The 21506-nt window shown below is 37.6% G+C and overlaps 1 protein-coding gene and 1 long non-coding RNA gene across 2 annotated transcripts; both read left to right on the top strand.

The window, feature by feature from the left end:
- The first annotated feature begins 2289 nt into the window (after positions 1 to 2289).
- Positions 2290 to 13081, top strand: LOC100927565. The gene is made up of 3 exons (XR_004231498.1): positions 2290 to 2404; positions 3933 to 3985; positions 12960 to 13081. It is a non-coding gene; the product is annotated as an uncharacterized LOC100927565 (long non-coding RNA).
- Positions 13082 to 14676: 1595 nt separating this feature from the next.
- Positions 14677 to 19559, top strand: LOC116419040 (zinc finger protein 665-like). The gene is made up of 2 exons (XM_031949537.1): positions 14677 to 15503; positions 17368 to 19559. Exon 2 carries the CDS (start codon positions 17708 to 17710, stop codon positions 19019 to 19021), a length of 1314 nt encoding a protein of 437 aa, XP_031805397.1. The 5' UTR covers positions 14677 to 15503; positions 17368 to 17707; the 3' UTR covers positions 19022 to 19559.
- The last annotated feature ends 1947 nt before the right edge of the window (positions 19560 to 21506 follow it).

The following is a 21506-nucleotide window of genomic DNA, read 5'->3' as shown; positions in this document are numbered from 1 at the left end:
AGACTGAAGGTGGCGCAAAGGTAGAACTTTCATACAAACTTTTCCAGATTCAATTTTATAATTTTTAGCATCAATGGTCAATCTATCCAATAAAAATCACTTTTATATTTGAAACACACATCTAAACCCCAGTACTGTGGATACCAAGAGGTCACTCTTACTTAATCAGAATGGGACAACATTCTTTTAGCGACTTCTTCTACAAGGCTAATAAGATTTTTGTGACCTTTTCCAAAGAATATTATTTTAGAGAAACCCTTGTATATGAAATGTTGAAATGTTCAATAGCAACATTTCATATGCAAGGGTTTCCCTAAAATCCCAATCCAAGAAAAATTAGAAGATAATAAATATTACTATAGACTTACAATATGAAATAAAGAAGTGATTGACAAATGACATCAATTCAGTTGAACATATTTCCAAACTGTTACATTAAAAAAAAAAAAAAAAAAAACACTGTACACCAATCAATTGGACACCCTGGATTGATTGCATTCAGTGACATGTATAGCAGACTTTAGTTTCAATTATACTGTTTTATATCATACTTTGACATTTTTAACTGTATCATTCTCATGAAATTTTAAGTATATTTTGCATTTAGGTCTGTCCTATCTATACAAGGTCAAATTTCACAATCATCCTAATAGTTACATATTTACCTCCTCACTAATTATTCACCACTCTGAGTTGAGTCAGGGGTAGTATTCTTGTTCGGGAGGAAATGATGAGTGAGTGAATTTCAGAACAAATCCTGAAAAGACTTGATATAGTCGGGATATAGATAGATACTATATATAGTAACTAATGCTAAGTGAAGTGAGAAGAACCAGGAGAACATTGTGCACAGTAACAGCAACAATTCTCAATAATACAATTATCCAAGACAATTCCAAATGATTCAAATGGAAAGTACTATCCACATCCAGAGATAGAACCATGGAATCTGAATGCAGATCGAAGCTGACTACTCTCACTTTGTCTTGTTTTGTTTTGTTGCTTTCTCATGTTTTTTTTTGTTTGTTTTTCTTTTCTGATTTTTTCACAACATAACTAATGTGAGAAAATGTATAAGATGATTCTCCATGTATAACCTATATCAAATTACTTGTCATCTTGTTGAGGAGATGTAAGGAGAGAAGAAGGAAAAAATCTTACAAAGATGAAAGTTGAAAACTACCTTTACATGTAAATTAAAAAAAAAATACTATTAGGTTGAGGGAGAAGGAATGATAGCCCTAAAAATCATTAGAAACTGATTAGGTCAAAGAGCAAATCAGAAAAAATAATTTCATTTAAAATTTACAACAAGGCAACATACCAAAAATTTATGGGATGCAGCGTAATATAACTCTTTATTGCCTCTGGGAAAAGATATAAAGTCCTCTGGCATTTATAACCATTTAAATGAAATTAAATTAAAATAAAAAAATTTTAAGGCTACAATTGCATCATTATTCTGAAATCATTTCTTATACAATGGTTTCCCAAACATTCCACAATCAGAAAAATAGAAGAGAAATAACAACATAAACAATGTTATTGATTTAAAATATGAAAGAAAATTGTCAATTGACATCAATTCCATTTAATGCATTTCTGAAGTATCTTATATAGAATAATCAAGTCAGCATCTCTCATTTTGACTCTCTAGACTGATTGCATGCAAAGGAAGGTAGAGTAATTCTGAGCAATGTCCTTTCATTCTTACAGTTCCTCCTCATATTGCTTTAATGCTGCATTTTAAAAGTATTTTGCTTTAAAATCTGGAATGCTTGTAGAGGGTCAAAGATCACAAAGACAATGAGAGAAACAGTACAATTCAATCTGGAGTAACAGTTACAAAAGGTGTCTAGCACTCCCATTTTCCCAAGAGTCATTTGCTTCCAGTTGCTCAGAGTATAGCACCTATTGCTTTGGCTCAGTCTTCAGTTTTAGCAGGGCAGTCTTTCTGCTCAGGAGGAGATAAGTTTGGGAGGGAAAGAGCTGCTGGAGGAACTGGGAAGGAGAAGCTCTCAGAAATGACCCAAGGGGGGTTGGGGTTTAGAGCCATGGTGGAGAGTGAGCCTGGGTTTGTGTGATGGCGGGGAGGCAGGAGGTGGGGGCATAGATGGGGGGAAGGAGGGAGCGGAACCGGGGTCAAGCAGGAGAAAGAGTGAGAAATCCTTAAATCCTGCCCCTTGTGATTGAATGAAAAGAGCTCAACCATCCTGGAGGATGGGGAGGGAAGGAGGCACTCCTGGGACTAGGAAATCCCTCCCAGCCTGTGTTGACAGGAAGCAGGAAGTCCCTGAGCTGAGATCTGTCTCTCTCCCCTGTAATTCAGCTCTCTCTCCTTTTTTCCCTTGGAGCTACGATCACTTGGTCTTCTGGAAGCCAGACCTGTGCTTGCAGTTCCCAGGTAGGTCTGAGCCAACATCCCCCATACATCCAGGCTTCTGCTGATTGTTTTTGCCATTGGGTCTAGTTCTCTTCTTCTGACCTCCCAGTGAGTGTCCTCCAAGTCTACCAGGAAGATCCTTTCTACCAGCCTTCCTCTTTATGAGCTTCCCACCCCTAACCCTTTTCCAGATTCCCAACCCCTTGCACAGCTTCCTGGCTCACCCTGCCTGGATTTGTCCATAGGAGCCCGGTAGTACTGATTTCAGTCTTCTGATCAGGATCTGGGCATCCTGTCTCCCTGTCTCCGCCTCTTTCATAGAGATGCCGATGAACTCCTTCAGACCCGATCTTTTTTAAGGATCCTTGAGTCTCGTCTTCCTACCCTCGGGACCTCACCCTGGACATAGCGACCAAAGCTCTTTCCTGCTCCCCTTTAATTGAAGCCATGGTTCTTGGTTCCCTATCAGGTCCTAGGCCTGTGGCTCCCAGGCTCCACCAGAGAGTCCCAGCTGTCCTCCCTACCTCCTAGGTAAACCTTGGAACATGGTCTCTCTGCTTTCCTAGGATCAGCTGTCCCCCTGGAGCATTTTTGTCACTCCAGGATCCCTGACTTCCCTGACACGACTTATATTCATCCATCTTACCTCCTAGATACTACTCTCATTTCCCAGACCTCTTGCTTCTCTGACCCCTCTTCTTTCAGAGCCTCCAGGGGCTGAATCCCAGATTGGATTTTGTCTTCCTGTCTCAGGCTTGCTCTGGTCATTCCTTGGTGGCTCTGTTCCACAGCCCTCGCCATTTTTCCTGGCATCCTTCCCTCCTACATCAGGAGTCACTCTATTATCTAGAATTATGTGTGTGTTAGTTGGGGAGAGGGGATACAGGAACGGACAGAGAACCAATTGGAGGGAGAGCTCTGACTCAGAAGGCATTGACTAGTCTCCTTCTACCTGGGATCCCAAGCCCATGTAAGAGGACAGGGAAAGGAAGGAGAAGAAGAGGAGTGGGAGGGAGGGATGGGTTTTCCTCTTCAGACCATCTTCATTTTCAGTGCTGACCCTATCCTCCATGTTTCCTGTCTTTCCCCTGAGGTCAGGACCAGGATCACCCCCTGTAAGACTCTGTAGACGTGCTTCCTGCCTATGGAAACCCCTTTCCCCCTTCTGGGATGATTCTCCCTCTCCAGTTCAGTCTCCAGGGTACCAATGCCAAAATGTGAGAAAAATTTAAAAGGTTTATGAGGGTCCCAAATAGTGGTCACACAAGCAGCCTGGGACTAAAGTGATGGAGTGGGTAAAATGGGCTCTTCTATGTAGAGGTAAGAAAGAGGAGGGACTCTTTCAGGAGCTCTAGGACTTTCTCTTGGCTTTCAAAGAGGCTTAGAATTAAAGTCTCTCTCAGTTACCATGGTTAGTAAGAGCTTTAGCTGCTGCTTCATTTGTGGCCCTATAAAAGGTGCGGGAAGTGGTCTCTGAGGTAAAGGCCAGGGAACAGATGGAAGTACTTGACAAAATGGAGTCACTTTGGATACTTTGCTACCTCCATAGGGAGCCTGGAGCCAGAGGAGGTGTGTCCTGGAAGCCTCAGATATCTTCCTCAGGTGAGTGAAGTCCATCCATAATCTGAGCATCATCAGCAGTCACAACCATTTCCACAGACACAGAAGATGGTGTGTGAAGTTGGCAATGCTTTGTGTATGGATCCTTTCTTTACCAAAAGAGGAATTAGGTGTGATATAGATGGAATGGGGGAATGTGAAGGGAAGAGGGAGGCAGCTAGTTAGTACAGTGGACAGAACACCAGCCCTGAAGTCAGGAGGACCTAAGTTCAAATCTGGCCTCAGACATTTAATACTTGCTACCTATATCATTAACCCCAGCTGCCTCAACCAAAGGAAAAAAAAAAAGATATGTGGGGACTAAAGATTGCTTGCAGTCTTATGTCTCAACTGCTTTTTAATGTCATTCTGACAGCCTGGTGATACGGAAGTTTGGTCTTAGTCTCTTCTGGCTGACTTGTTTTCCTTTTGCCTTCCATTTGTTTTCTTCCCTTTTTTAAGTCTCCTGAATTTGCCACAGTATTTGTTCTTGCCTCATGGCTGCCCTTTGGCCCACACAAATTTGTAGAGAGTTTGTTGTGTGGACAAGGTCTTGTGAACTCCTGGATTCTTTCTTTCATTGCCTCATCACCATGTCTACTCTTGCTCTTCCTTTTCTAAGAGTCTGCTCAAATATAGCCAAACAAAGAGCTAGGACTTGGAGACAGGAGTCCCTCTTCTGCATTTCTGCCTCAGTGTCCCATGTAACAATAGTGCTTAGGAGGAGGATCTGTTTTGCTCCTTATTTTGCTCATTCTGGCACATTTCTCCAGTTCAGACTTGAACACAGAGCTGGACTCTGCAGCATTCCTGGAGAAAAGGTCTGGGCTGGTCTTGTTGCTGCTTTCTTGGAGTACTAAGTGTTGTTTTATTATAGCCTTTTCCCCATGGGCAGTTCCCTTCACTCTCTCTCATATAACTTATTCAATAATATTTACTCAGCAGAGTAGTAATGACTCAAATCCAGAACTAGATTCCTAGCCTTAAATTCATCAGTTACTATCGATTCTTCCTGATTCAGTCTTACTTTCTTCATCAAATGCCAGGGTAAAAGGAATAGCCAATTGTGTTGCTGCACAGGTACCCACTGAGATCCCAGGGAAAGCAGGCTTGAGGGTGCTGCCTCTACGTACTACCCAAGGTTTGCTTGGGATATGTTCATCCCTGAGTAATTGCCAGAGCTACCCTCAGATATATTCCTGACTTGGGTACTTGACCCTACACTTCCCAGATTTTGCAATCTTTCACCCTGCCATGAGGGCCAAGTTGATTGATCTCCAGAATTAAGGAATACCTAGCCATGGTATTTTGGTAACAGGAAGAATTTACTCTCATGTTTTTCCATACCCAAAGAGAATGGCAGTATATGGGCAAGGGGCAGCCAGCAGCACAAACATAGAAAGTGCTTTTTGTTCAGTCTGTACAGAGCATTTTACCAATTTTACCCAGGTATTGGTGTTTATTACTTTTGTTAAATCCTTAATTTGTTTCCAAATCTTCCTGTTACTGACATTTTTCAATCTGTACCTATTACCGACATTATTCAAAATTAGACAGTTCTATAAAACCTCTTTTCCTCTATTAGGACCAAATACTTATTGCCTAATATTGTCCCTCATTCTTGGGAGGTGTGCTTATACCTTCCCTGAAGATTCTATACATAGCTCATCAGGCATCATCTCTCTTAAGAGCAACTTTCAGAAAGGAGGAATCCCAACAGAATAACAGAGATTTATGCACAAAATCCTTCCTTAACAGAGCTCATTAACCTGGCAAAGCCAGGATATTGAGATCAAAGAAATTAACCCAGACATCTACATGAGTCAATCCGACTCTAACCCTAACCCTAACCCTCTCTGCCGGCAGTTTGTTTTTTTTTTTTTTCCTAGGCACGTAAAACCTGTGGTGTTCTCTTCTTTTGTATAATATGATGGTTCTCTCTGGGAGCAGGTTTCTTGGCGAGGTCTTCTGAAAGCAGCCTTAGTTTCAGTTCCAAGTAATAATCACCTGGAAATGCAGCCAGGGATTAAAGTACAGTCTTTTATTGTATTTTCCAAAATAGCCGGATTAATTTTGTTAGAGTCCTTTCTGCTTGGTTCCAAGAGCTCTTTGCAACTTCTGCCTCTAGCTCAACTCCGACCGACTCCTGACTTCTCAATCTCCCCAATGACTTATGGCTTTCAGTATCTCCAACTGCCCTCACTGAGACTGAGAACTTCTTATATATGATCTCTTAAAGGTGTGAACCCAAAGGTTGACTCCTCCTCTGAGATAGTGGGATTGTGGGAGGTGTAAACTTGGATATCTCCCAACTTGTGAACTCCAATGTGTGAGCCAATGTGTAAACTCTCTTAAATGTGTGAGCTCTAATGTGTGACCTCTAATGTGTGAATTCTCCCAAAAGTATGAACTCCAAAGATATAAACCCAAGCACATAAGCATTGTTTCTATCAATTCCATTGAGTTAACACTAGGATTCTAACAAAAACCCTTTTTGCAGGATCTGTGTAGGATGGTCTGGGATAGGCCAGTATAGATTGATCAGCAACTTTTCATATAAAAATTATTCAAAAGAAAACCTGTTTGCCACAGGACACATTATACAAGCAAATGTTATTCCTACGTTAGTAACAAACTTAAATAAAATTGACTTTCCATTGATGTAACAAAATATTCTATAATATTACCCCCCTCAAAAAAAACTTGAATACACTAAAATTCTCTTCTCTAAACCATACTAAAGAAGTTTCAGTTTTATTATTATTAATCAATAGAATAAGTTAGATCCCATAAACAGTCGAGTCAATTATTTGAAACCTTTGAGGATCTTATTTCATACAGACACATCAACCTAACAGATAGATGACTAGACCAAATATTTATTTATCTTATAATAAGATATAATGACTACATATTTTCAGATCAAAAACAAGATATTACATACTTGAATTGTGCTTATGACTTCCATTGGCCACTTACTCTGATCACAGAAATTTGCTATAACAGGAGAAACTAGGGGCCTGACTATAATAGCTAACAATCCCACCTTACAGACTGCTCAGGAACCCATTTGAGTAACTTCACGTTATTTCTCTCAGATGGCAGGTTACTAACTTCATTCGGATAATCCTTGCCAAAGTCAAAACTCAAAACAGTATCAGTAATGATCCCAAGAGATTTCATCTCGATAGCAAGTTTCACTAACCAGAGTTTTTACATCCTAAACGCTCTATCCCATGTGCCTTAACAGCACAGCCAAAATCAGATGCAGGTTTGTAGGCTGAAATCCTGCTCTAGGCACTTCTTCTTCTTTTTTTTTTTTTTTTTTTTTTTTTAATGTCTGATATGCATTATTTTTTTTTTTAATTTAATAGCCTTTTATTTACAGGATATATACATGGGTAACTTTACAGCATTAACAATTGCCAAACCTCTTGTTCCAATTTTTCACCTCTTACCCCACCCCTCCCCCAGATGGCAGGATGACCAGTAGATGTTAAATATATTAAAATATAAATTAGATACACAATAAGTATACCTGACCAAAACGTTATTTTGCTGTAGAAAAGAATCAGACTCTGAAATATTGTACAATTAGCTTGTGAAGGAAATCAAAATGCAGGTGTGCATAAATATAGGGATTGGGAATTCAATGTAATGGTTTTAGTCATCTCCCAGAGTTCTTTTTCTGGGCATAGCTGGTTCAGTTCATTACTGCTCCATTGGAAATGATTTGGTTGATCTCGTTGCTGAGGATGGCCTGGTCCATCAGAACTGGTCATCATATAGTATTGTTGTTGAAGTATATAATGATCTCCTGGTCCTGCTCATTTCACTCAGCATCAGTTCATGTAAGTCTCTCCAGGCCTTTCTGAAATTATCCTGTTGGTCATTTCTTACAGAACAGTAATATTCCATAATTTTCATATACCACAATTTATTCAACCATTCTCCAACTGATGGACATCCATTCAGTTTCCAGTTTTTAGCTACTACAAAAGGGGCATGCACAAACATTCGTGCACATACAGGTCCCTTTCCCTTCTTTTATAATCTCTTTGGGATATAATCCCAGTAGTAACATCTGCTGGATCAAAGGGTATGCACAGTTTGATAACTTTTTGAGCATAGTTCAAACTACTCTCCAAAATGGTTGGATTCGTTCACAACTCCACCAACAATGCATCAATGTCCCAGTTTTCCGCAACCCTCCAATAATCATCATTATTTTTTCCTCTCATCTTAGCCAATCTGACAGGTGTGTAGTGGTATCTTAGAGTTGTCTTAATTTGCATTTCTCTGATTAATAATGACTTGGAGCATCTTTTCATATGACTAGAAATAGTTTCAATTTCTTCATCTGAGAATTGTCTGTTCATATCCTTTGACCATTTTTCAATTGGAGAATGGCTTGATTTTTATAAATTAGAGTTAATTCTCATATATTTTGGAAATGAGGCCTTTATCAGAACCTTTGACTGTAAAAATATTTTCCCAGTTTATTGCTTCCTTCTAATCTTGTCTGCATTAGTTTTGTTTGTACAAAAACTTTTCAGTTTGGTATAATCGAAATTTTCTATTTTGTGATCAGTAATGATCTCTACTTCTGCTTTAGTCCTGCTCTAGGAACTTCAAGAAAGTTATAGATCACATTTGCTATCATACTCCTTAACAATGAGTCCCTCACTAATACATTGTTGGTGGAATTGTGAATATATCCAACCATTCTGGAGAGCAATTTGGAACTATGCTCAAAAAGTTATCAAACTGTGCATACCCTTTGATCCAGCAGTGCTACTACTGGGCTTATACCCCAAAGAGATCATAAAGAACTGTATGTGCATGAATGTTTGTGGCAGCCCTCTTTGTAGTGGCCAGAAACTGGAAACTGAGTAGATGCCCATCAATTTGGAGAATGGCTAAAAAAATTGTGGTATATGAATATTATGGAATATTATTGTTCAGTGAGAAATGACCAACAGGATGATTTCAGAAAAGCCTGGAGAGACTTACATGAACTGATGCTGAGTGAAACGAGCAGGGCCAGGAGATCATTATATACTTCAACAACAATACTATATGATGACCAATTCTGATGGACCTGGCCATCTTCAGCAATGAGATGAACCAAACCAGTTCCAATGGAGTAATAATGAATTGAACCAGCTATGCCCAGGGAAAGAACTCTGGGAGATGACTAAGAACTATTACATTGAATTCCCAATACCTATATTTTTGCCTGCTAGCATTTTGAATTTCCTTCACAGGCTAATTGTACAATATTTCAGAGTCCGATTCTTTTTGTACAGCAAAATAATGGTTTGATCATATATATTTATTGTGCATCTAATTTATACTTTAATATATTTTAACATCTACTGGTCATCCTGCTCTCTAGGGGAGGGGGTGGGGGAAAGGAGGAGAAAAATTGGAACAAAAGGTTTAGCAATTGTCAATATTGAAAAATTACCCATATATATAACTTGTAAATAAAAGGCTATTAAAAAAAAAATGAGTCCCTGAGGCACTTCATAAATACTACATAATTTCCAATTTTCAGAGAATTTGCAGTGAGCCAGAAATGTAACAAACTTCCAGGAAGTTCCTTGCATTGCTCAGCAGTAGTGTCTTTGATATAGCGTCCCAAGTGACTTTGCCTTAAAACAACTAGAGAATTGAAAAAGAACAGCAAATATTCAGTTATTAACACCATGTAACCATAAGCTATTTCTTTAAATAATAGAAGCAAGTAAAGTTAAAGAAAGTTCATTTAACCATCAAGGGAGGCAGAGAAGGTTGGGGGGTGAGCTCCAATGAGTGGATTTACCACTCTTTACTACTTTTTTCTCCCAGCAAATGTCAGGTTCCACTCAGGAACTTGTCCTTTCCATTATTAATTATTAAAACCACTTTTTATGTTCACCTCTCTGTTTGTCTGTAACCTCGTCCCTAAAGAAATCTACCTTTCACTAAAGACAATGACCACAGTGAATTCTTCACATGGCCAAAACCCAACTTTTGGTGTCTGTTATCATCTAGTGTCTACATCACCCACATCATTTGGGTCCTTGAACTTTATCATTGGGTGCCTGCTCAACATCCCACTCTGCTGTCTGTGCCCATCATAACCCATATCAATACTACTTACCAATTCTAGGTTTTAATATTACAACAATAGCCCCAAATAACTTAATTAGCAACCCCACAATTTTCCTAAGTGACAATCAGATAGAACATAGCCTATCATAAAAATGGGCAAGAAGCTCATGGGACTTACAGCTGAATTTCCGATTTTAACATGTACACCAATTGAAAAAAAAAGTTATTGTAAAAATTAATATTTTAATTTGTGAGATTCTAACTTAATGCTCCATTCAAACTAGTAATTGCTTTTATAAATCAATCCGTTCTTGTCTCTTGTTTTTAAAACCACCTTTTAAAAAAATACTTTTAAGATTCACAATACAGATAATCTCTAAATAATTTTGGACCAAATTTCATAAATCTTATACACATGCCCAGCAAAGCTGACAAAATTTTAAAGCATAGTTCATAATTTTCACAAACTACCCAATATACACTAATTAAGAGGTACAAGCATAGACTTCTTTAGGTATGTTACCAGAGAACTTAGTTTTAATAATCATGTTTTTTACCTAAAATGAAATCAAATACAGATTTAAACTTCTAGAAGCAATATTTCACTATGAATGCACAAATATTACTAAAAATCCAACTGCATCAAGTGAAAGCAATTCTATCATATACAACTTAAATTTAAATCACAGTAATTTTAGTTACATTTTTGGAAGAAAACTCTTCTTCCACACCAAAAACTCCATTCTCCCAGACTGCCCAAAATCTTTGAAATGGTAGTAAACTATTTGAGACCTCAGATGGAGACATAGACCCCTAGGAACAAAATAGCAATAGCTCCTATCAGCCCCCTAAATTGTGCACTCCTCCCTATATGAACTGCTGTATTGGGAAGGGGGAAAAATTTAAAGTGTAAAATGGATTTCCCTAGATTTCTCTAAGCCATGTGGAAATCAACTACACCCCTTTACGGAGTCCAGAGTCCCCTGAGAAGAGTTTTGGGACTCTGAAAGAATAGGGAATGTAGAGACCCATCTAGAGAGAAACAGAAGGTGACTCCTGAGTATGAGATTTGGGGGAAGACTACTGTTCTTCCATTATAGGAATATGCCTTAATATGGCTTTGACTGGCACCTTGCAAACATAAAGGAGTTTAGTAAACTAATTAGGTTTGCATCACAATGATAATAAAGTTTGTCCTTTGATTGGATATGGGTTCAAGCCTGCAAATTCTTATTAGTCCCCTCATGACACTGGTCTGTGATCCCAACTTTTTGGGGTCTCCTGAAACTGCACACCATGGCTGCTAACTTCTTTTGGGTCAGCCTTCCATGGCACTCTGCCTTGTAGTGTCTTTCCCCTTCCCCCACATCATATGGTATCTCCCCTAACTCCACTGTGCTTCTTATCCACACTTCTCCTTACAGCTAAGTAACTCTTTTAGGGTGCTAAGGCCCTTTCAGGATTTAGCTTGGCAGCGAAGAGAATGCCCCAACTTCATGGTGTTGAGGTTCAGAAGGGGATCCCAAAAGGTCAGGGGTTACAGTATCAGGTAGGTCTGAGGGCTGGTCTATTCATTATTGTCTAAGGCCCTTGGTTATTACTGACCAACAGATTATCTATATGTCAGTCAATAATGTGTATAGGACTATTCTAAGGCCAGAAGACTTTGAAATCATTGACAGATTGTCAAAACAATCACACTCTAAGGTCAGAGAGTCTCAGGATCCCTAATGTATATTTCCTAAAGTCTTAAAGAAGAAATATTATTCTACTCCTAGGTCAGAAGACCTTTTGCAATCATTGACAGACAGATTGTCAGAACAATAGCTAACTCTAAGGTCAGGGGAACCTGATTCTAAAGTCAGAAAACTTGCAAATCCTTGATGGATTGTTAGAACAGCAGCATTCGAAGGTCACGGAACCTTGAAATTATTGCTATATTTTCCTTAAGAAATTTAGGATTTAGGGATTCTCCCTTTCTGTTAGGTAATTAGGAGTTCCTCTCAAAAACTCTTTCATATGCTCTCCCATCTGTTTCATTTTGACCATTCCTGCGTCTATTGTATCCCTTCATTTTGCCTGTAACCTATTCCTCTAAATAAATCTATCTTTTGTCAAAGAGTGTGGCCAGTGTGAATTCTTCAGATGACCGAACCCCAGCTTTGGATGCCTGCCATCATTTGGTGACAAACCCCACACCATAGATCACATCAACAGAAAAGGAAAAAATGACATGGAAAACCATCAGAATCAAAGTACATTGGCCAAACACATGATAGCCATGTAGCAGGCTGGAAATATAGCCAACCCTTGCCAAGCATAAGGATACATCCTTTCCGATATTTAGTCAGTCTATGGGCTTTTTAACTCGGTTTCATGATTCTTGTTTTCCCAAGATGATAGCTTTCTAGGCATCTCTTTAAAACATTTATTTCTCATAAAGAATCTGGCAATATTGTCCACATAAATTGGTTTTTAATGAATGAAGGAAGCCTCTTTTCTAGTTACTCTTGCTTTTCCCTAATGAAATATTATAATAAAGGAATAAATGCTTTAAACAAAAGAAAGCAATTTCAAATAATTACAAATGTGAGCTGTTTTGTTCATGACAACATCATATCCAGAGTGACCTCAGACCTTCAATATGAAATATTTCTCAAGTTTTTTTCCAATTGATCCTATAAAATGCTTTTCTCAAAATTCAAGAAGACTCTTACAGACTATGGTTCCAGAAGATGACTCTGACACTCAAAAATGGTATGACCTTTAAGCAAATCCCTTCTCTATGCTTCAGTTTCCTTATGGAAATTGAAGAGGGTTGGATTCCTGAATCTGAAGGGACTAACAGCGCTACATCTCATGATTTTTATTGGTTTAGGAGATGGTGATGTTCAAGGATGTGGCTGTGGACTTTACCCAGGAGTAGTGGGGCTTCTTGGACGATCCTCAGAAGGAGTTGTACAAGGAGATCATGTTGGAGAATGCCTGGAACCTGCTCTCCCTGGGTAAGGACATTTCCCTGGGTAACTCTGAATCTGTAATCACAGGGAATATGTTTGGATCCAGGGTTTGGGAGGGTAGGGGGTATTAGAATGGGGGAAGTGCTGGTCTCCTGTGTCCAAGAGACAGGATCTTCTTGTATTGTTTTGCACTGTATAATAGGAAATTGAGGGTGTCTTTTGTTGCTCCTGAAGCTGTCTCTTAACAATTTTAGGCAGCTTCAAGTCAAAGATCAAATCAGGATAGAAGGATCTCAGACATGGAAGTAATCTCAGAGGTTATTTTGTTTCACCTCTACTTAGACACAAATTAATTTCCAACGCTTTGAAAATTGTTCAAGCAGGTTTTTGTAATGTTTTCTCTAAAATATAATGTTCTCTGTTGAGGTTTTCTTGCACTCTCTGGGAGCAGCCTTCATTTCAGTTCAGTAATCACCACAAGTACAGCCAGGTGTTAAAGTTCAAATCCTTAATTGTCTCCTTCAAAGTTTTGTCTCCTTTCCAGGGCCCAGTTAGCTTTCTTAGTGGCCTATCTCTCTCCTTGGTTCCTAGAGCTTGAGCTCCTGCACAAGTCCTTTGCCTTCTCTCCGAATCCAAAGGTTTGTGCTTCAGCCTCCAGCCACCACAAAGGTGGATGATGGAATGAATCTGTGTCAGCCTTTAAAAGCTTCTAGTGCTCCTGTTTTCTTTGGCCCTGAGAGTTTCTCCCTTATATGCTCCACACTGAGTATACACCAATCATTAGATCACTAGGAAACCATTATTTGTTGTAGGATTAAATCATTGCTAAATTAGATTTAACCACTGTATCCTCAATTCCACTTAGTACCTTGTTTCAAGTTCTGACCCATAACATCTCCTTGTAGGATCAGATCAATCATACTGGACCATGCTAAATTAGATAACTATCGTCTCTATCAATTCCACTGACTTAGTAACTTCTAAGAATTCTTTGTTTCAAGTCCAGAGTTCTGGCCCATAATAGGTTTTCCTTATAACCCATTCCTTTTTGGGATGGTTCTAACATTTGGAATATTCTTCTTTGTAATGAGCATCAATTTGTATCCCAAAATCCTAGTTGTCCCCAGTATAGGAAGTGTGTCCTTGATCTGCCTTCCCATTGTCCTCAAATTCCATCATAAATGGTGGAAAAGGAATGGAAGGGAATAAGCATTTCTTTTCAACTACTATTGCCAAGTCTTGTGCCATCAACTTTTTTTACAATCTATTCCCAACAATATCATACAAGAACAACTTCCAGCAAATGAGCTATTTTAACTATTATAAGTATCCAAATTATAGATAAAGAAGGAAATAAAGATTCTTTTTCCATCCAGTTAAAGAACTAATAGACATATATATAGCAGAATATTACACATGTATACAAATGTATATGTATATACGAATGTATATGTGTATATGTATGCATGTGTGTTTCTATGTACATATATGTGTGTATGTATGGCTATATCTATGTCTGTATATGTGTGGATATATGAATTTGTGTATATGTATATGTGTGTATAAATGTGTGTATATATGTATGCATGTAATAGTAGCCATCACTAGCATGAGAAAGACAAAGTAAAAGGAAAAAATCTACTTAATATTTGTCTGTTTGGAAGGAATAGCAAGTTGTACCTTGTAGATTTGCAGTTTCATGTTCAATCATCTTTTTCATTGTACTATGTTATAGATATGCTTGTTTATAAATTAAAGACAAAACAGAATATGTCAATTTAATGTAATATTAACCTTCCAAGTTAGGTGATACTGTTATCCCCACTTAAGAGGTGAGGAAACTAAGGCAAACAAAGTTTTAATTGAGTTACCAAAGGGTATACAGTTAGTAATTGTCCGAGGCTTAATTTAAACTCAGGTATACAATGTCTATCTGTACTGTACTATCAGCTCCCTTAAATTTTTAGATAATTTCTAGATAATGCATAATGGAAATTACAGGATTTGTCTGCTATAGAGAAGGGTGGCAAGACTAAGGTCCCTACTGATCAGGCTCAAGGCTTCTCAGGCCCAATAATTCTTTTTACCCAGCTTAAAAGTTTCTGCCAGAATGGAGCTTAAAAGGAGAGGAGGGGGAAAGAGCATTTGGCTCTTTCTAAGAACAAGTGGTACAACAGCAGAATGGGGCACATCCTATTTGGAGTTCCTTGTTTGACAAGCACTAATGGATGACTATAGACTGATATGGGTGAACCTAAAGGGATGAATCTCAAAATGGAGGCAGCTCTGGATCTTCACTCTTTCTCTCAGGAGAACTAAATGACAAAATTCTCTCCATCTTCTTCCTTAACTGATTTCCTTCTCCAGGACTTCTAGTCCCCAGAGAATATGTGATCTCTTACTTTAATCAAAGAAAATCACAATGGTTGCTGGACCAAGAAGGCCTGAGGAGCTGCTTCCAGGTGAGTGGATACCAACAGGGATATAAAAGTTCTAGTTTCTGGAGACTTCATGGAGTTACCCTTAAGTCAATGCTACGTTTTAGAGAGAAAGACAAGCCATGGAATTCTTTTTCAGATATTTTTTGGCGATGGTGTCTTTAGCTAGTCATTGGATCTTGGGTTTTGAGATGGGATTAAAGTGCAGGTCTTCCTGATTCAAGGCCCTATCCACATTATCTCCACTATGCCTCCAGCTCTATTCTGTTCTGAAACAGATAACATGAAAATGGTCACACATGTATGAGGTGAAAAAGAGAAAGACAAACATCCAGTGAGAGATGGAATTTCATTTTTTAAAAACTCTAGCCAGTCAAAATTGTTTGCAAATTACTATTAAAAAGAGTTATATTTTCATTGGCTCATGACAAGTGCTTCTTCAGATATTACTTTGTTTTTTCTATCACTGGTAAAGTGGCTACACTGTCACTGAAATCCTACTTAAGGACCAACCCATGTTGCCAACCAATTCCTTTAAGAAACTACCAGATAGAAGAAGAAGAACATAACCACAGGATAAGTTTAAATTAAAAAGCAACCTCATTATTTCAATGAATGACACTTCAAGTCTATTTTTGTAGAAAGATTGTATTTTTCCATTATGATTTCATGATGGCCTCTACTGTGTAATCCTAGTGACCATGGTTTGCAAGTAGCCTACCAGCACTGCTGCAAGAATGGAGACCCAAATAATACCTTGATCTGGTGACTACAGGTTTGATGAGATGGAATTACTAGGTAACCCAAGAAGGAAAGAATTATTCTGGTGCAATGAGACAGACACTGAGGGTCTTCTCATGCTTGTGGCCATTTGTGCAGGAATGTTCAACCTTCCTGGAATTTTGGAATTTGATGTCAAGTTGAGAAACTGAAAAAACAGTCACAGTTAAATGAAATCATGGCATAATCCCCAAAAGCAGTATATTTGTAATCATAATATTTTGAAATCACAGAGAAAGATAGTTTTTAAGGTACATATATGCACAGAGTTGTAGTCCTAGAGAGCAATTTATCATTTAAAAGCACAGACAAATTTTGGGGTCAAAACCTTTGATTTCACTGTCTCAAAGAGGTACAACAGCATGCTCTACTCTTTAATGCCACAGGATGATTAACTCAAATTTCTCCACGAGGTCATATTTTTAGACATAGATAATTTCACAATTTTTTAAAAAATTGTGTTTGTTAAGAGAATATGCATAGGGATATGATGATTTTTTTTAAAGAAATAAGTAATGGCTATCTTTAAAAAAAATGTAATGGGTCAGAACAAAATCACTTATGCATCAGATAAAATACAAAAAAAAAAAACACAAAAAATGAGTGTTAGTGTTCTAAATGTTATCTCACATAATGTAGAAAAAATAAATAAATAAAATTGAAAGTGATCACCAGAAAGTACAGACAATGAAAGGAAAGGTGAAAATTGAAAGTGGAGAAAATTTGTCAAATGCTGTATTCAGAGCTTTGCCATTCACCAAGTGTGAATTCCAGTCTCAGCTGCTGGGATTTGGTTCAACTCACTCAAATATTCTGAGCTCTTGGCCTGAGTTGTGCACATAGTGAGAATGAATGCACTTTCCCTATTGTCACAGGTTTACTGTAACGATCTAATGTATTTATGCAGGAAGCTCATTAGAAATTAAATCATAATCAGGATGTGAGCTCATATTATTTTTAAGTGACTGATTATGAACATGTAATGGCTAGCTGGGGAAATAGAAAAAAACTGAGTTTTTATTCTTCTGATAGAACAAACAGGATATAAATATATATGTGTGGCAGTGTTGTGTCTGTATTTGTTTTATTGTTGTCTTTTTTTTTTCAGAAAGAGAAAAAAGATTTGAAATGAAGGAAAGTACTCCAGAGCTAAGTCTTTCTGTAGTAGAAACTCACAAGCAAAGCATAATCAGTGATAGTCCTGGTAACTTCACTTGGAAAGATATCTGTGATATACTTGAGAAAATCCACAGTAGAGAGAAACCTTATGAGCATAATCAAAATGGAAAATTTTCACAAAAAGATGGGCTCTTAATGGACATAAGAGAATCCACATACCTCTTGAATGTAACCAATATGGAAAGACTTTCAAATATAAAAATAGTTTTCCTCTTCATCATAAAATCCACATTGGAGAGAAACATAATGAATGTAACCAATGTGGAAAGATGTTTAGTTATAAAGGAACTCTTAGTGTACATCAGAGAATCCACACAGGAGAGAAACCTTATGAATGTAACCAGTGTGGAAAGGCTTTTATAGAAAGTGGAACTCTTAATAGACATCAGAGAATCCATACAGGAGAGAAGCCTTATGAATGTAATCAATGTGGAAAGGCTTTTACAAAAAAGGAATCTCTTACTGCACATCAGAGAATCCACACTAGAGAGAAACCTTATGATTGTAACCAGTGTGGAAAAGCTTTTACAGAAAGGAAATCTCTTACTGGACATCAGAGAATCTACACTGGAGAGAAACCTTATGAATGTAGCCAGTGTGGAAAAGCTTTTACTAAAAAAGCATATCTTACTGTACATCAGAGAAACCACACTGGAGAGAAACCTTATGAATGTAAACAGTGTGGGAAGATTTTTAGTCGTAAAGGAACTCTTACTGTACATCAGAGAATCCACACAGGAGAGAAACCTTATGAATGTAACCAGTGTGGAAAGGCTTTTATAGAAAGTGGAACTCTTAATAGACATCAGAGAATCCATACAGGAGAGAAACCTTATGAATGTAATCAATGTGGAAAGGCTTTTACAAAAAAGGAATCTCTTACTGCACATCAGAGAATCCACACTAGAGAGAAACCTTATGATTGTAACCAGTGTGGAAAAGCTTTTACAGAAAGGAAATCTCTTACTGGACATCAGAGAATCCACACTGGAGAGAAACCTTACGAATGTAACCAATGTGGAAAGTCTTTCACAAAAAAGGAATCTCTTATTATACATGAGAGAAACCACACTGGAGAAAAACCTTATACATGTAATCAGTGTGGAAAGGCTTTTACAGAAAGTGGCACTCTTACTGTACACCAGAGAATCCACACTGGAGAGAAACCTTATGAGTGTAATCAATGTGGAAAAGCTTTTACAGAAAGTGGAGGTCTTAATAGACATCAGAGAATCCATACAGGAGAGAAACCTTATAAATGTAACCAATGTGGAAAGACTTTTACAAAAAGGGAAGCTCTTAGTGTACATCAGAGAATCCACACTGGAGAGAAACCTTATGAATGTAAACAGTGTGGGAAGATTTTTCATCGTAAAGGAACTCTTACTGTACATCAGAGAATCCACACAGGAGAGAAACCTTATGAATGTAACCAGTGTGGAAAGGCTTTTCGTTATAAAAGATCTCTTACTAGACATCAGAGAAACCTTAAAGGAGAAAAACCTTATAAATGTAACCAATATAGAAAGGCTTTTAATATTAAAAATAGGACTGGTTCTTGCCAGATCTATGAAGAAAGGTAAAAGCATTAAAATAAGGAGGAAAATGATTTGGGTAGAGAACAATGGGACAAGAGGTACTAGTGCTGATGCCTTCCATACTTAGCCTTTTTTAGCTAAAATGCTATATGGAGGAGGAAGGAAAAGATGACTAGGGATAACAGACAGCTTCTTAGGCATATTGGATCCTTTTCCACCTAGTCACCTCCTTCCAAGGCAGCAAGGTATAATGGAAGATCCCTACATTTGGACTCAGAAGACATGGGTTGAAATTCTAGTACTGCTGTGGTCTTGAGAAAATAATTTAACTTAACTGGGTCTTAGTGCATTTAGGTTAGATTAGGGTTTCTTCTGGTTCTAAATCCTTTGATCCTCTGGACCTGAGAAACCAAAAAGCAGTTTAAAAATGAACTCTACCATTCTGTGGAATTGTCTTGGATCATTGTGTTGATCAGAGTAGCTAACTTTTTTACATTAGTCATCCTTATAATTGCTGTTACTATGTACACTGTTCTGATTCTGTTCACTTCACTTTGTGGCAGTTCATTTGGGTTTTCCCAGGTTTTTCTGAAGCCATTCTGTTTACCATTTCTTATAGCAAAATAATATTCTTTCATGATCATATATCTAATTAAAACTTTTACAGAAAAAAAAAATGGACCCTATCCCACAATGGTATTTTTTCCTGGGTTGGCAGCTTCACATTCAGATAAATAACTCAGATGGCTTCACTAAGCCTTTAGGGTATGATCGTCAACATTTGGAGAGGCAAGAAGATATGTATATATCTATGAATTGGTCCAATTGTTCTGAAAAGTCATTAAGTATTAGGATTTACCAATTTTTCTTGTGTAGCAAGATAACTGTATAAATACATATACATATATAGTATTTAACAAATACTTTAACATATTTAACATGTATGGGACTACCTGCCATCTAGGGGAGGGGGGTGGAGGGAAGGAGGGGAAAAGTTGGAACAGAAGTTTTTGCCAGGGTCAATGTTGAAAAATTACCCATGCATATATTTTGTCAATAAAAAGCTATTAAAAAAAAAGTATTAGGATTTATTCAAAGGTGATCAAATGTCTATATTTTGTGACTGCTCTGAGTCATCAGAGATAAGATCCTACTTCCAAGTATAGTCTCTAAGGAAGTGAGGGGAAGAAATGGTTTAGCTACAATAAAATATTCATTGAAGTGGATTTTTTTTTGTTTTTTGTTTTTGTTTTTCTTGTAGCCCAAAAAATATATAATTATTGTATTATATATTACATAATAATTATATTATAGATGCATGTCTGTCCCTACATTCTGTGTGACTATGGCCAATGTCTCACCTAAGTTCACCACAGAGGATCCATCCAATATTATGGAGTCACCCCAGAGAGCAAGGGAGGGAAACAAAAATTAAGAAAGAGAGATTGAGAGAAACAGTAACAGAGTCAGAGAGTGAAAATAGTATAAGAAAGAAGTAGAGAGATAGCAGGACAGAAATAGAGAGAAATTTTCACTTTTCCATATGTGAATTAATTAATTGTAGGTTTTGGAAATTTAATTTAGCTGCACTTAGCAATTGCTATCAGTGGAGAGAGACATTAATGCATTTTTTAAAATATATTTACCACAATCCACAGTCACTTATCTTCAACCAGAAGGAAGAAATCTATGATTTTATTTTTCTTTGCTTGTTTTTTAAGATTGAGTTTTGGCATGCCAATGACAATCCAAGAAAACCATATCAAAAATTCCATACACCAATGACACCCCAAGAAAAACACATCAACCATATGACATGCCAAGAAACTCATGTCCAAAATGCAACATGCAAATGGCATGCCAAGAAAAGCAAATAAAAAATTCAACATGCCAAATGCAAGCATTCCTATAAAATCTCTACAAAACTTTCATTTGGAGGTGATCTCTTCTGCCTTTGAATTGAAAAACAACTTTTCTTATTTCTCCTTCATGATCTCTCTTGGATTCTAGTTATTTAAACCACACCTAGTAATTTGCAGGTTTCAGGAATGCTCTACCCATTTCTCGGACTTTTTTATATCCATCTTTCCATCTCTCTTCTCATTATATTACACAGTGTTCTCATAGTAGCATTTCCATGACTTTCTGTGAATCAGTTGATGAATAACCGATGATTTAGGGTTAGATTAAAGAAAGATGCATGATAAAAATAAAAAAAAAGAAAGAGCCAAAAAGACAGATTAATAGAAAAAGTGAGAGAATTCTAGAGAGAACAAGCCACAGTGAGACAGGGACAGAAACACGGAGTAGTGAGAAGCCACAGAATGAGAGAACGAGAAAGGAAAAAAAAAAAAGAACAATTCATAGAGACAGAAAAACAGACAGATAGACGTAAAGACAGAGCCAGGGAAGGCAAGCCAGAAGATCCAGAATGAGAGAAAAGGAGTTAAAATGCCAGAGAGAAAGCTAAACAGTGAGAGAAAGAGTGAAAAGGAAAAAGTAAAAGAGTCAGATATAAACCGAAAAAGAG

Source organism: Sarcophilus harrisii, chromosome 2 (genome assembly GCF_902635505.1).
Source record: "Sarcophilus harrisii chromosome 2, mSarHar1.11, whole genome shotgun sequence".
In the NCBI taxonomy this organism is placed as follows: domain Eukaryota; kingdom Metazoa; phylum Chordata; class Mammalia; order Dasyuromorphia; family Dasyuridae; genus Sarcophilus; species Sarcophilus harrisii.
This window is presented reverse-complemented; position numbering and strand designations above follow the sequence as displayed.